Genomic DNA, 12,802 nt, shown 5'->3' with positions numbered 1-12,802 from the left:
AAACGGACTTGTTTCCTCCTATCAACCAGCAAGGATGCTTAGAAATGCCTACAATTCGCCTAACGAAATATTAAATAGAACAGAAAACAGAAGATAACACGATTGTAACACCACCAACAAACTTGTGTTGAGCAAAAGATACCTCGGGCTGTTTTTCTGTGCCATAAATCTCATTTTTCTGGATGGGTTGAGTGCTTTCTATGAGCCACGAGGACATCATGCACAGAGGTGCAGGGTGCACCCTGTTAACACGTCATGGTGTGGTGTCCAGCAGACAAGTCTGTTTTTATTTAGATTTGGGTTATAGACTTTCTGGCCTGCAGCCCAAGCTTTATAAAGTTCAGTCTGAAATAATCCCAGGGAATAAATGTTCTCACTTTGCATACTGAATCTTGAATTGTTTTCAGCAGTCCTATTCCCCATTAAAGCCTTCAGCAGCTAGTCATTTTCCCCCCCATGCTATTTTTTTACCAACTTATGACATACTGAAATGTCATGAAATAGACTAAGGCCAGACGTGAGTTCCTCAAAAGTGTTTTTTCAAGCTTTATTAAAAAAACAACACCTCAGATTTACAATGAGCTGAGAGTGTTTGTTAGTTGCAAAGTGTCCAGGTTTTTCAGTACAGATACTCCAAAATAAGAATATCATTTCATTCATAAATATACAAAACAGACTTAACCAATGTACAACATAAAAAACATGACAGGATGGCCATTTGGAGCATACACAAGTATCTTGGCACCAGCAGTAAGGTCCATATATGAAACAGTGAGTATGTGAAGACCTTTTTCAGCGTGTGTTTGCCTTGAGACTGGGGGCTGCTGTGGGACAATACCATCTCAATAAGCAACTCAATTATCTTACATTTCAAATTACCTTTACAGGCATTTTCCGCATATTTTGGAGTTTTTTAAGGTTTGAAAAAGGGTAAAAATAAAGTTTTAAAATGAAGGAAAAGACATATTATTGTCCGGGTCAGGATTCGGCCGGGGAGGGCTGGGGGGGTGCTCCGTTGCGGGTGCGGAGCTGAGACTGGGCGATGTCAGCCAGGGCGCTCTGGATCTTCTCCAGAAGCATGTCCCCGCGGTACACCACCTCCTCCAGACGGGCGGCTGCATCGTGGTTCTCTTCCTCCAGCTGCCGCAGACTGGCCGCCTGATGGAGGGAACATTCAGCACAACTTTATTATACAAATATAGTTGTGGCGCAAACAATCATTTGTTTTAAAGCCTCATCATTTAGAGCTGTAGTGATTATGTCACACGTCACAACTGTGATACCTCTGTTCTAGGTGTGGCAATACAAGAAAATATGCAGCACCGACACAACTTTGCCAAATATTACTAGGCAATACCTTTGTATACGCATATGAAGAGTTTCAGTTTTTTGTTTAGTTGCTACTGCATCATTTAGTAATTTATGTTCTTATTACCTTCTATTTTGAGTTTCCGTATGTTTTTTTATTTTTTTATTCATACGTGAATTCCCCTCTGTGGGATTAATAAAGGTATTCTGATTCAGATTTTTAAATACCTACATTTATATACAGCCTGAAAAACACATCAAAAAAATCAAGGAGATCCTTTAAAAAAAAAAGAAGATAATTATAACCAAGGTCCTGACTTTGTATTGTTGTAGGAGATTGTGTTGGAAAATGTAGCATTCAGCTAAAAAATAAAACCATTATTATCTTTTTCTTAATGATCTTCAGAATCAGAATACCTTTATTAGTCCCACAGAGGGGGAATTAACTTAAACAAAAAACACTTCTCAACTGATTTGGATTTCAGTTGTTGAACTCTCCTACTGGTGTTACTTTGGATGTAGTGTAAAAGATCAGTGCTTAAAAATATTGGAACTCATCATCAGCGGAATACTATTTATAACAGTCACTACATAAATATACCGTTCTATGTTCAGGAAGCGGAACAACACAGAAATAGAGGCAACATTTCTTCTCTATCTTTATTGAGAATAAAAAGCTATAATTAAATTAAATGCAATAAAAAATAAATCACTGACCCCGAAAACCATGTGAAATATTCTTCTTCAGGTTCATCACAAGGGCAAAATAGTTTTTAAGAGTTCTTAAAATGTCTTTAAACAAGCAAACCTTAATCTATAGTTTATATATTTATTTTTGAAAGTTTTGCAAGATTTAGAAAATAAATATATATATAGTCCATGACTATAATAATTTGTTTTAAGAGCAGACAGACACGCAGCTGTACAAGCGTTCAGCTGGCTCCCTCTGCTGACAGGAAGCATGAAATACTAACTCGGTTTTTCTATGTTTTTACCATGGAATGTGTAAGTGAAATGCGTGTGTGACAGATGTTAGGGAATGTACAGACCTGCAGAGCTGCAGTGGACTCCTCACTGGGCAGAGAGTCGATGAGTACATCCACATCTTTGGCTGTTCTGGCGATCAGGGCTGCAAATAGCTGGGCATATTCTGGATGAGGATTAAAAACATTTAAAAGGTCATCCTAATGTCGAATAAATGACGTTTCTATCTACTTTAAGCAGAGTCTGTAGAAATATGGAACATTTCCCTGACTAGTTGTAATTAAGGAATTGCTCATTAAAAATAAATGTCTTAATAATAGGAAAAACTATATGTAATGGTGGCACGTTTGACCTGCCACAGCTAACCTGTATTAGGCAGGGGGGAGATGCTAATTTAATTCCATGCCTGTAAATCTTCAGCAAAAGATAAGACTGAAAATATTAAGGGAAATTACAGGTGGCTGTAGTATATTATGCATTAGTCACATCTCACAATACCCCATGTCTTTTTAATAGGATTATTCGTTTGGTGCATCAATGATGTAGTCCTGAAATTGTTGAGAAGGTAGATAGAATGACAAAAGACAGAGACAGAAAAGTAACTAACAAAGATAAGTGACTTAAATAATGGACCTTCGGTTGGGTTTGCTGGCTGGTCTTTGTTGATACCCGTCTGGATGTTATTGAAGGAGGCAGGAGGAGCACACTGCTGCAGGACGCCGATGGCATTGCAAAACTGATCTGCAAGCTGCACACACAAAAACATCAGGATTCAAAATCAGAATCCCTTTATTCGTCCTACAGAGGGGACATTTACATATCACATTAATTCAAACAGGGAGCTATATACATACATGATGAATTATAGGAAGTATTCAACACCCTGTTAGCTAGTAAGAATGGTGGCTCCAATGCTTTTACACGAACTTATGCTGTGTGCAATGTGCATTAACCTGAAGTTGAACCAGTTGTTGGTTAACGTTACAGGCCCTGGTCATCAGCTCACATTAATGTAGCGATGTTAAGCGGTTACTCAAAAACAATGGGGCTACTAGACTGACCAGTTACTTTCTTGAGATAATATTAACAGTCAACATAAAGTTATTATGTGTAAATTGTAGTTTAAAACACGCAAATGTGTCTTACCGAATTGACAGCGTCTTGTAGTTGTGTTAGCCTGTCCGCCATGTTTTCTGTATTTTGGCTAAACTATCGCGAGAATGCCCGTGAAATAAAAACAAACATCGCGGGATTTGGACGTTACTTCGGAAGCTTTATCATTCGGATAGCTGTAACCAGCGCCTGTAACCACCTAAACTATCTCAAGACGGAATTTACAGCACACAAGTAAAGTGTTTGAACAAGTGGATGTCTGCTGTCAATTCCATGTGTTAACGCTGCATCAGAACCACTAACGTTACATGTAGTTCCTTGATGGGAACTCATGTTAGCCTGTAGCTAGTATTAGCTACTAAACATCAACAGGAAGTAACGGACTAGCTAAACTACAATGTCTTGCACTTTGAGTTCTGCAGGTACGAGAGGGTCTTCTTTTACTAATATTCTAACTTTTAAAAGAACTGTCAGAAATGTCAGTCGAGCAGAGTCTACCAGTAAAAGCAACATGTGTGTCATTGCATTATAAGTGTGGTTAATAAGTCACCTAATAAGTTAGCTGCTGGTAATATTATGTTACACCTAGCTAGTATACTCAACCATACTGTTTACTACAGCAAAGATACGTATTCCGTACTACCTCTCAATAAATATAACCCCTTAAAATAAGGACATGTCAGCTTAAGCTAATAAACTGACAGCAGCTGTCATTCAAGATGTTACGAGGAAGAGGGTAGGTTTAGCAACGAGCTAAATGCTACATGAACAATATGAATGGTGTTTTTGGTTAGTTCTCTGAATTCATGTGTTTGTACTTTATTCTGGACATTGTCCTATGCAATTAATGTTACTCTTACTAAAGGTGTACACATAGGGAGCTTACGTTTCTGTTGGTAGGAATCTAACCTTGAGATCAGTAAGTGATGAAGGATAGCTTGATGAGTCCTTCATTGCTTTATCTGGCTCAATTTAAAAGATTAAAAGATAAAATACAGTCCACAAGGTATATTTACATGAACTTTGAGCCAACTCAGTAAAGTCATTAAATGAGACTGGAGAACATTAGCCTGGCTTTTACAACACAATTTAAAATGTCATTGATAGCTTACACGCAGTGTTGGCATTGGCAAGGTTCATATTGAATCCTTCATATTAATAATGACTTGTTTTTCCTCAGGCATGAACTGTACTATAGAGAAGGTCCTGTCAGACGCCAAATCCTTAGTGGAGAGGCTTCGTAACCACGACAATGCTGCAGAGATGTTAATTGAACAGACAACATCGCTCAACAAGCGAGTGGAGGCCATGCAACAGGTATGGTGTCGCGTTGAATGTAAATGTTTTTATAGATGCTGCAACACAAAACTACTGAAACAAACTACAAAACATTGACATACTGGTGTATAAAACATTGGCAAATCACTTTAAAGAGAGTTTTTCAAGTTTGATTTCAAAGCCTGACCATTTTTGGGATTTTTCTTTAGGCTAAAATCATCCAGTTATTTAATCTGAGTTGTTTCTTGTTGTTAGTACCAGGAGGAGATCGACTCATTGAACCAGGTGGCCCGACATCGTCCTCGTTCTAGTCTGGTCCTAGGAATCCAACAGGAAAACCGCCAGATCAGAGACCTCCAGCAGGACAACAAAGGTACGCAGTTAATTTGTGATACTAACTTAGCTTTGGATCTGTTTTAATTAACACAAAATAAATGTAGTACGCAAAACAACCCCATGTTCCCTATTTCTGCAGAGCTACGGTCGTCGTTAGAGGAACACCAGTCTGCCTTAGAGCTCATCATGACCAAATACAGGGAGCAGGTGTTCAGGCTGCTCATGGCCAGCAAGAGGGACGACCCGACCATCGTGACTCAGCTGAAAGAGCAGCACACCACGGTCAGGGAGGCCCACTTGTTCTTTTAAGTGCCCTCTCATTTGGGGAATATTAGACAATACATGTGACACTTGTAACTTGTCTGCATTAAGCAACTAAAGACTAACTTTAGCATAAACACAAAAAAGGATATATACACTTTCCCTACTAACACTGTCTCTGATATTAAGAACTTTATTTTTATTTTTTATTGTTTATCATTCAGGCCTATTGAAATTGCATTTGCATCAGCCTCAGAAAGTGTATTGCATTTGTCAAATTAACAGCAGCAGCAAATGTTTAAAAAAGGGTCCATGTAGAAAATATTGAACATGTTCCAGTGATAAAGGGAGTGTTTCTAAAAAAGAAATGTCATCTTTGTAGGAAATGCAGGCACACATAGACAAGATCAATGAGATGGCCTCTGTGATGAGGAAGGCGATAGAGGTGGACGAGGGGGGAATATGTGAAGACGAGGAGAGGATTAAACAGCTCGAGGTAAGAAAACATGTCCCCCCATACTTCTACATGCACTTCCAACAGTTGTCCACATACACTTGCTGGTGGGTTCTTTTACACAAAAACACAAAATCCTAAGCACTTGATAAACACATGTTTGTTCTCGCTAACTAACACAGCGCATGAAATTCCAGAAAAATCTAGTCTAGGGAGAGTAACATTGTTAAATAGGTGGTAGTGAAAGAACTATGACCAAAACAATCAACAGACAGCACTGGTTAAAATGACAGAAGCCCCCTCATTCTGGATGTACATAAAACCCTGTTAAATCCCTTCACATTTTAAGTACCCAGTCTATAATGTTATGTTGTGAATTTGAAAGAAACGGCGAATGTGGAGACAACAAAATCCTGCATCTCCCTCTGTACCTAAATGTTCCATTCAGTTTAATAAGCCAGTTGTGAACCCAGACTGTGACCAAGATGATATGTAAATGCACAAAATGGCAATAGCCGCGACCATGTTTATATATTCAACCATGTGTTAATGCATTTACACACACAACCCCTCAAACACTTGACAGCTGTGCCAAATGTCCAGCTTCCTAAGGGCAAAACTGGCAGAGAAGTCACGGAGATAATGAATTTAAGTAAGACTGATGGTACAGTGGGGCAAAAAAGTATTTAGTCAGCCACCAGTTGTGCAAGTTCTCCCACTTAAAAAGATGAGAGGCCTGTAATTTTCATCCTAGGTATACCTCAACTATGAGAGACAGAATGGGGGGAAAGAATCCAGGAAATCACATTGTAGGATTTTTAATGAATTAATTGGTAAATTCCTTGGTAAAATAAGTATTTGGTCACCTACAAACAAACAAGATTTCTGGCTCTCACAGACCTGTAACTTCTTCTTTAAGAGCCTCCTCTGTCCTCCACTTGTTAACTGTATTAATGGCACCTTTTTGAACTCGTTATCAGTATAAAAGACACCTGTCCACAACCTCAAACAGTCACACTCCAAACTCCACTATGGCCAAGACCAAAGAGCTGTCAAAGGACACCAGAAACAAAATTGTAGACCTGCACCAGGCTGGGAAGATTGAATCTGCAATAGGTAAGCAGCTTGGTGTGAAGAAATCAACTGTGGGAGCAATTATTAGAAAATGGAAGACATACAAGACCACTGATAATCTCCCTCGATCTGGGGCTCCACGCAAGATCTCACCCCGTGGGGTCAAAATGATCACAAGAACGGTGAGCAAAAATCCCAGAACCACACGGGGGGACCTAGTCAATGACCTGCAGAGAGCTGGGACCAAAGTAACAAAGGCTACCATCAGTAACACACTACGCCGCCAGGGACTCAAATCCTGCAGTGCCAGACGTGTCCCCCTGCTTAAGCCAGTACATGTCCAGGCCGTCTGAAGTTTGCTAGAGAGCATTTAGATGATCCAGAAGAGGATTGGGAGAATGTCATATGGTCAGATGAAACCAAAATAGAACTTTTTGGTGAAAACTCAACTAGACGTGTTTGGAGGAGAAAGAATGCTGAGTTGCATCCAAAGAACACCATACCTACTGTGAAACATGGGGGTGGAAACATCATGCTTTGGGGCTGTTTTTCTGCAAAGGGACCAGGACGACTGATCCGTGTAAAGGAAAGAATGAATGGGGCCATGTATCGTGAGATTTTGAGTGACAACCTCCTTCCATCAGCAAGGGCATTGAAGATGAAACGTGGCTGGGTCTTTCAGCATGACAATGATCCCAAACACACCGCCCGGGCAACGAAGGAGTGGCTTCGTAAGAAGCATTTCAAGGTCCTGGAGTGGCCTAGCCAGTCTCCAGATCTCAACCCCATAGAAAATCTTTGGAGGGAGTTGAAAGTCCGTGTTGCCCAGCGACAGCCCCAAAACATCACTGCTCTAGAGGAGATCTGCATGGAGGAATGGGCCAAAATATCAGCAACAGTGTGTGAAAACCTTGTGAAGACTTACAGAAAACGTTTGACCTCTGTCATTGCCAACAAAGGGTATATAACAAAGTATTGAGATGAACTTTTGTTATTGACCAAATACTTATTTTCCACCATAATTTGCAAATAAATTCTTTAAAAATCAGACAATATGATTTTCAGGATTTTTTTTTTCTCTCATAGTTGAGGTATACCTAGCATGCAAATTACAGGCCTCTCTCATCTTTTTAAGTGGGAGAACTTGCACAATTGGTGGCTGACTAAATACTTTTTTGCCCCACTGTATATGTGGTGATATAATTGATTCGAAACCACTAATGTAAATTTAGACCCTGTTCCTTAAATGAAAAGCAAGCTCCACATCAATATTTATAGATAGTAATAGTGTTGATAGTATCCCATCTGATTGTACGGCTATATGTTTTTGTTTGTTAGCTGGAGAACAGTGGACTACGAGAGCTGCTGGGAATCAGTCGAGAGGCTTTCCTGGTTCTGAAGAGAGAAGAAACATCAGAGAGCACGTCACTGTCGCCGTTGCTGACCAGCGCTGACGTCAGCCTGAGAAAGAGTTAGGGAGCCCACAGTTACTACATCCCCCCCCCCTTGCTGCTGCCACATACAAACACACACATACCACTTAATCCTTCCCCCTACAGATAGTCAGAAGATCTTATCCCTTCTCCTGGAGCCTTCACAGGGAGATGCTGCATCCTCGTCTGAGGACTCAGACACATGTCGTGTGAACACACATCATCCTCTTTTTTTGTTGGTACTTTTGTTTTGTTTGCTAATTTAGCCAGCATGCATGAGTCTGTAGTGTCTGAGATGTTTTAATGCGTGAATGGGTAAAAGAAGGGCTTGAGTTCAAATAAATCCGTGAACATGAAATGGTCTCTGCTTGGTTGATATTCATTTCATTTTACTTTCAAATGACAAACCCCATGTTTTTGGTACTGTTTTTTACCCACCCAAATGTGTTTTTTTACCCACATTTTCCAACATACAGGATCTGCTGAAACATCCACCTTCTATTTCTGCTGCAGAACTACAACATGCCAGGAGAGTTTAATTCAGTGGTTAAAGAACATTTCTGTAACCGGAACTATTTTTATTCTAAAACTTTTCTGACTAAATACTAAAATATTATAACCAGAAACAGTTGTAACTCATATATCAATGTGAAATTGCCGTTGTGCCAAATTAATACTTTTACTTTTATAAATGTAAGTACATTCTGATGCGAATACATCTGCAGTACATTTTGTATACAGGACTGTCACTTTTATCAATCAAAGTTTATCTATAGGCCTATAGCCCAATATCACAAGCAGTTTACAATTTATACAGAATATTTAAAGTAAAACATCTGAGTACTTTGTCCACCAATGCCATTTAAAAAAAATGAAATCACATTTATCCTTGTGTCACCGATCACGCTTTAATCTGTGTGGAGCAAATAGGGTGTGGAGAGGGAGGGGAGCTCTCGCGGGACCGAGAGCGAGATTCTCGTACAGCTGTCGGAGCCGCAGAGCGGCAGAGGGAGAAGACAGACAGTTGGTGAACCGAACCTCTGTACTGTCTGCGTGTCTCTCTCTGGGAAGCATGTCGCCTCTGCAGGGACTTCTTCTACCCCAACACAGGAAACTACGATGTAACCCATGGTTTTACTAAGCTGCAGATAAAAAAGCTTTGTTTGAAGCAGAGGAACATGTCTCTTTGGATTTGGTGCCCGCTGCTGCTTCTGGTTTGCAAAGTTCAAGCTCAGATGGAGAGTGAGTTACAGTCATTTGCACTGCTTTCTTTTTTATCCTTCCCATTCTCTACAACCGACTAGTATTTGGTTATTCACATGAACCTGGTAATTCTGTGATTCATATCTGTTTGTATGTAAATCACTGAAGTGTCACTATGCTCAACTTGTTATTGTTGTGTAGCTTAAGCTAGCATTATCTAGCAGCTAAATCCCATATTAACTCACAAACAGGCTCTGTGTCAAATGATTTTTAAGTCTAGTATATATATCTCAAACCTCATATAGTCAGTAGTTTTTTGATTAAACAAGTTTATTTATCAGGACATGTATTAGTTATTCTTACTATAAATGTTAATATTCCTCTAATTCTCAACATAATATCATTGTTTTTCATTCATATTTACTCAATGACCTACTGTCTTACAGGATAACAACAGTAAGTTCAGATCTGTTCAAAGTGCAACAGAAAAATCAAAGTCCAGTTAACACTGTTAAATCTTTTAGACCTTTGAATCCAAACAAATGGTGTGTTGTAGAATGAAGTATTAAAACCAAGTATATTTACAGTATTTAAATAATCACTTTGATAGATGACAGAAATATGTCAGCAGCATCAAGTTGAGATGAAGTAACAAACACACTTTATTCTGAAAGACTTTTACAGATCACAGATTTAAGCCTCAAGTAACCACTGATTTAGGCCAGTATTAAAATATTAGGAATGTATAATTATTCAGAGTTCTATGCCTAATTTGAATGTTTCAGTGTTTGTTCTTGTAGTCTACATCAAAAAGTAACTGATAGTGGTGTATAATCTCATGTTTTTCACTTTTATTTACAGTACAATATTGTTTTAGCCATTAAATATCCTCTTATGGTTTCTGACGAACTCAAGGCTTCACATTTTTCCTCTTGCTCACATGGTAGAAAGATCTGGAGCGTGCCCTGTAAATGCTCAGAGACGATAAGGCTGCAGCACGTGTAACCTGCAGCTAATCTATTCTGCACAGCTTGGAGCTCCATAGCTGACATTCCTCCTCTCCGTGTGACACATGAAATAACATCAGACAAAGGATTGCACTTATTACAGAGTTATAATATGCAGCTTTGTAGAAGTTCAATGGAAAAAGTTGGTTGTACAGTTTCTCTGACTTTGATGAGAGAGATATGTGAGGGAGATCAAAACAGTGGAAAGTTCACTGACTGTGACAAGTTGAGCGTACAGATAGGACCAAATGATTGCTGTGAGAAAATATCTTCAAGACTTTTGATAAGATGCTTTAGTGAACTGTAAGGTTTTCTAGTGATCGATCTTTTAGTATTTATTGTAAATCTCCTTCCCATAGATTTGTTTTTAATGTGTTCTCAGATCTCATTGGTAGATTGTTGCTGTTGTGACCATTAAAAAAGATCATGTTGTTTCACAGCAAATAGATTTATCGTTCGTTATTTATTGCTGTTTTATTTTATTGGGTGACACAGCAGCTGAGTGCTTTACAAGCAGCACACAGCAGTCATCAGATGAAATCACATCATGTGACTGACCGGTCCTTCTTCTCTGCTGCAGACCGTGTGATCTTCTTGCCGGGAACTTTCCAGAACGTGAGCGTCTCTCAGAACGAGACGGTGCAGGCCGTGGTGTCCAGGATCCCCCCCGAGGTGGCCTTCATCACTCTGCAGTTCCACACGCAGCACCGCAACGCCACGCTCTCCTACACCAGGGTGAGGAAGTGCTCACAGACATTTCTCCACTAGTGTCTGCTCAGGAGAGAATGGCTGAGAATAATATCTTGAACTCGCTGTTGAGAAGATGCCACAGAAAGTATGCTTCTTATGATAGATGAAAAAGCTGAATATAGTCAACAGAGAACCTGGTCTTTTAACTGTTGCTTGCTAAAGTGCACCAGTCTGTGCGTGGTCCATTTGGGGACTTGAACCGGCGACTCTCAGGTTTCCAAGCAAAGTCTTTTACACGCTGCAGCCCAAATTCCTTGAGTCCACAAGCCAGACATATTCAGTTTAATTTAATATAAAACTGAGAAAAGCAGGACGCCTTCATATTTAAGAGCCTGAAAACAGCATTTTCTTGCATTTTGGCCAATAATTCACTTCAACGATTAACAAAATAGTTGGCGATTGTCTTTTCTGTCCTTAAACTTAAGGATTAGTCCACTCAAATCATGTTCATATATTTAAAACATGTGAAACACTGCTACAGAAGAATGTAAAGTAAAGCCTGTAAGCAGATTTTTGGACAAAGGCAGTAAGAAGTCTCCAATCTCTTCTCACATCTTTCCTTGTGAATATATGTTATTAGTAATATCAAAATGAATGTTTACATTACATTGCATTGCATTTAGCTGACGCTTTTATCCAAAGCAACTTACAATAAGTGCATTCGACCAGGAAGATACAACCTTGAAGAAAACAGAATCATATAAGTACATCAGGTTTCATAGAGCCAAACATTTCAAGTGCTACTCAACTGGCTTTAGATAAGACAGTCCTTTATTAGTATATAAGTGCTTTGTTAGTAATTCAATCGCTCAAAGTGGAGTCTAAAGAGATGAGTTTTCATGAGTTTAGGCTTGTTTCTTTATTTATTAGGCCACTTAATTACATTTGACTTTACTACCGGACACATTCACTTATTTTAAGTTTTTTGAAATTGATGGATAAAGTCTTGTTGAAATATGAGGCGATTCATGTGTTGTTATTAGCTTAGCATTTATCACAGCTGTTATTTCTGGGAGCTGATGGATTACTGCATGTTCTTCATGGTACAGAGAGTGCACCGAGAAAGACCCGATCAAATCCCATTTTCTTGAGTTATTCTTGAAGCGAGTGACTGTATAAAAAGCAGCAGTAAAAGCTCATCCAAACTGTGAAATTAAAAGCATACTCACTCTTACTGTATGAGCAGGGAGTGAGCTCAAGCCCTGATTAGTGAATGAGGCTTTGTGAGCGAGGTGGTCTGGCCCACTGGGAGAGGGGCAGTCAGCTGACGGTCATGAGTGGCAGACAGGGCGGCCTGAGAGAAAAAGCGTCCATCCCAGAAGTCTCAGCAAGCTTTAGATCCACGCTGCAGAAGAAAACTAATCTCAGTGGAAAAAAGGAGACGACCACTAGCTACAAAACAAATCTGCAACATACAGAGTGAAAGAGGAAGAGTAGACAGCGTTTAATGACACTCTGTTATCAAGCCATCATTTCCTGTTCCCCTTTGTCGCTATCACTGTTACTCTCTGCAAGTTGTAAACCACAACATCCTTTTTTTAGGTTTGTTGTTATTCACTCAATATGTATACACTCCAGTTTTTCCGAGTGCTGCCTGAGCG

The 12,802-nt window shown here is 39.5% G+C and overlaps 3 protein-coding genes across 4 annotated transcripts in view; 2 read left to right on the top strand and 1 right to left on the bottom strand.

Moving 5' to 3' along the window:
* Positions 1–522: 522 nt before the first annotated feature.
* On the bottom strand, positions 523–3,527 carry med21 (mediator complex subunit 21). Its single transcript, XM_010797360.1, has 4 exons — positions 3,439–3,527; positions 2,926–3,040; positions 2,358–2,458; positions 523–1,158 (listed from the first exon to the last, which is right to left on the bottom strand). Exons 1-4 carry the CDS (start codon positions 3,478–3,480, stop codon positions 979–981), a joined length of 438 nt encoding a protein of 145 aa, XP_010795662.1. The 5' UTR covers positions 3,481–3,527; the 3' UTR covers positions 523–978.
* Positions 3,528–8,599, top strand: fgfr1op2 (FGFR1 oncogene partner 2). Of its 2 annotated transcripts, none has more exons than XM_010797359.1 (6): positions 3,528–3,639; positions 4,586–4,722; positions 4,939–5,056; positions 5,159–5,301; positions 5,663–5,776; positions 8,147–8,599. In XM_010797359.1, exons 2-6 carry the CDS (start codon positions 4,588–4,590, stop codon positions 8,282–8,284), a joined length of 648 nt encoding a protein of 215 aa, XP_010795661.1. In that variant the 5' UTR covers positions 3,528–3,639; positions 4,586–4,587; the 3' UTR covers positions 8,285–8,599. The 2 variants fall into 2 exon arrangements, with proteins under 2 accessions (XP_010795661.1, XP_010795660.1); XM_010797358.1 differs by having other exon boundaries at positions 3,551–3,827.
* A 633-nt stretch (positions 8,600–9,232) lies between these two features.
* The window catches only part of tm7sf3 (transmembrane 7 superfamily member 3), a 13,265-nt gene continuing 9,695 nt past the window's right edge, over positions 9,233–12,802 (top strand). The window contains exons 1-2 of the mRNA XM_010797357.1: positions 9,233–9,483; positions 11,032–11,186. Coding sequence (XP_010795659.1) covers positions 9,420–9,483; positions 11,032–11,186 — 219 coding nt within the window. The 5' untranslated portion in view covers positions 9,233–9,419. The remainder of the gene's footprint in view (positions 9,484–11,031; positions 11,187–12,802) is intronic.

The sequence above is a fragment of the Notothenia coriiceps genome, unplaced genomic scaffold (assembly GCF_000735185.1).
Source record: "Notothenia coriiceps isolate Sejong01 unplaced genomic scaffold, NC01 NC01_scaffold00037843, whole genome shotgun sequence".
In the NCBI taxonomy this organism is placed as follows: Eukaryota; Metazoa; Chordata; class Actinopteri; order Perciformes; family Nototheniidae; genus Notothenia; species Notothenia coriiceps.
This window is presented reverse-complemented; position numbering and strand designations above follow the sequence as displayed.

What these genes read in the sequence shown, in the direction of transcription:
- fgfr1op2 (XM_010797358.1), top strand. Translation starts at nt 3,803, where the DNA reads ATGTCTTGCACTTTGAGTTCTGCAG. An exon ending in TTGCACTTTGAGTTCTGCAG is followed by an intron (nt 3,828 to 4,585) that starts GTACGAGAGGGT and finishes GTTTTTCCTCAG; the next exon opens with GCATGAACTGTACTATAGAG. An exon ending in CCTCCAGCAGGACAACAAAG is followed by an intron (nt 5,057 to 5,158) that starts GTACGCAGTTAA and finishes CTATTTCTGCAG; the next exon opens with AGCTACGGTCGTCGTTAGAG.
- med21 (XM_010797360.1), bottom strand. Translation starts at nt 3,480, where the DNA reads ATGGCGGACAGGCTAACACAACTACAAGACGCTGTCAATTCG. An exon ending in TACAAGACGCTGTCAATTCG is followed by an intron (nt 3,041 to 3,438) that starts GTAAGACACATT and finishes TTGTGTGTGCAG; the next exon opens with CTTGCAGATCAGTTTTGCAA. An exon ending in GCCAGCAAACCCAACCGAAG is followed by an intron (nt 2,459 to 2,925) that starts GTCCATTATTTA and finishes ATCCTCATCCAG; the next exon opens with AATATGCCCAGCTATTTGCA.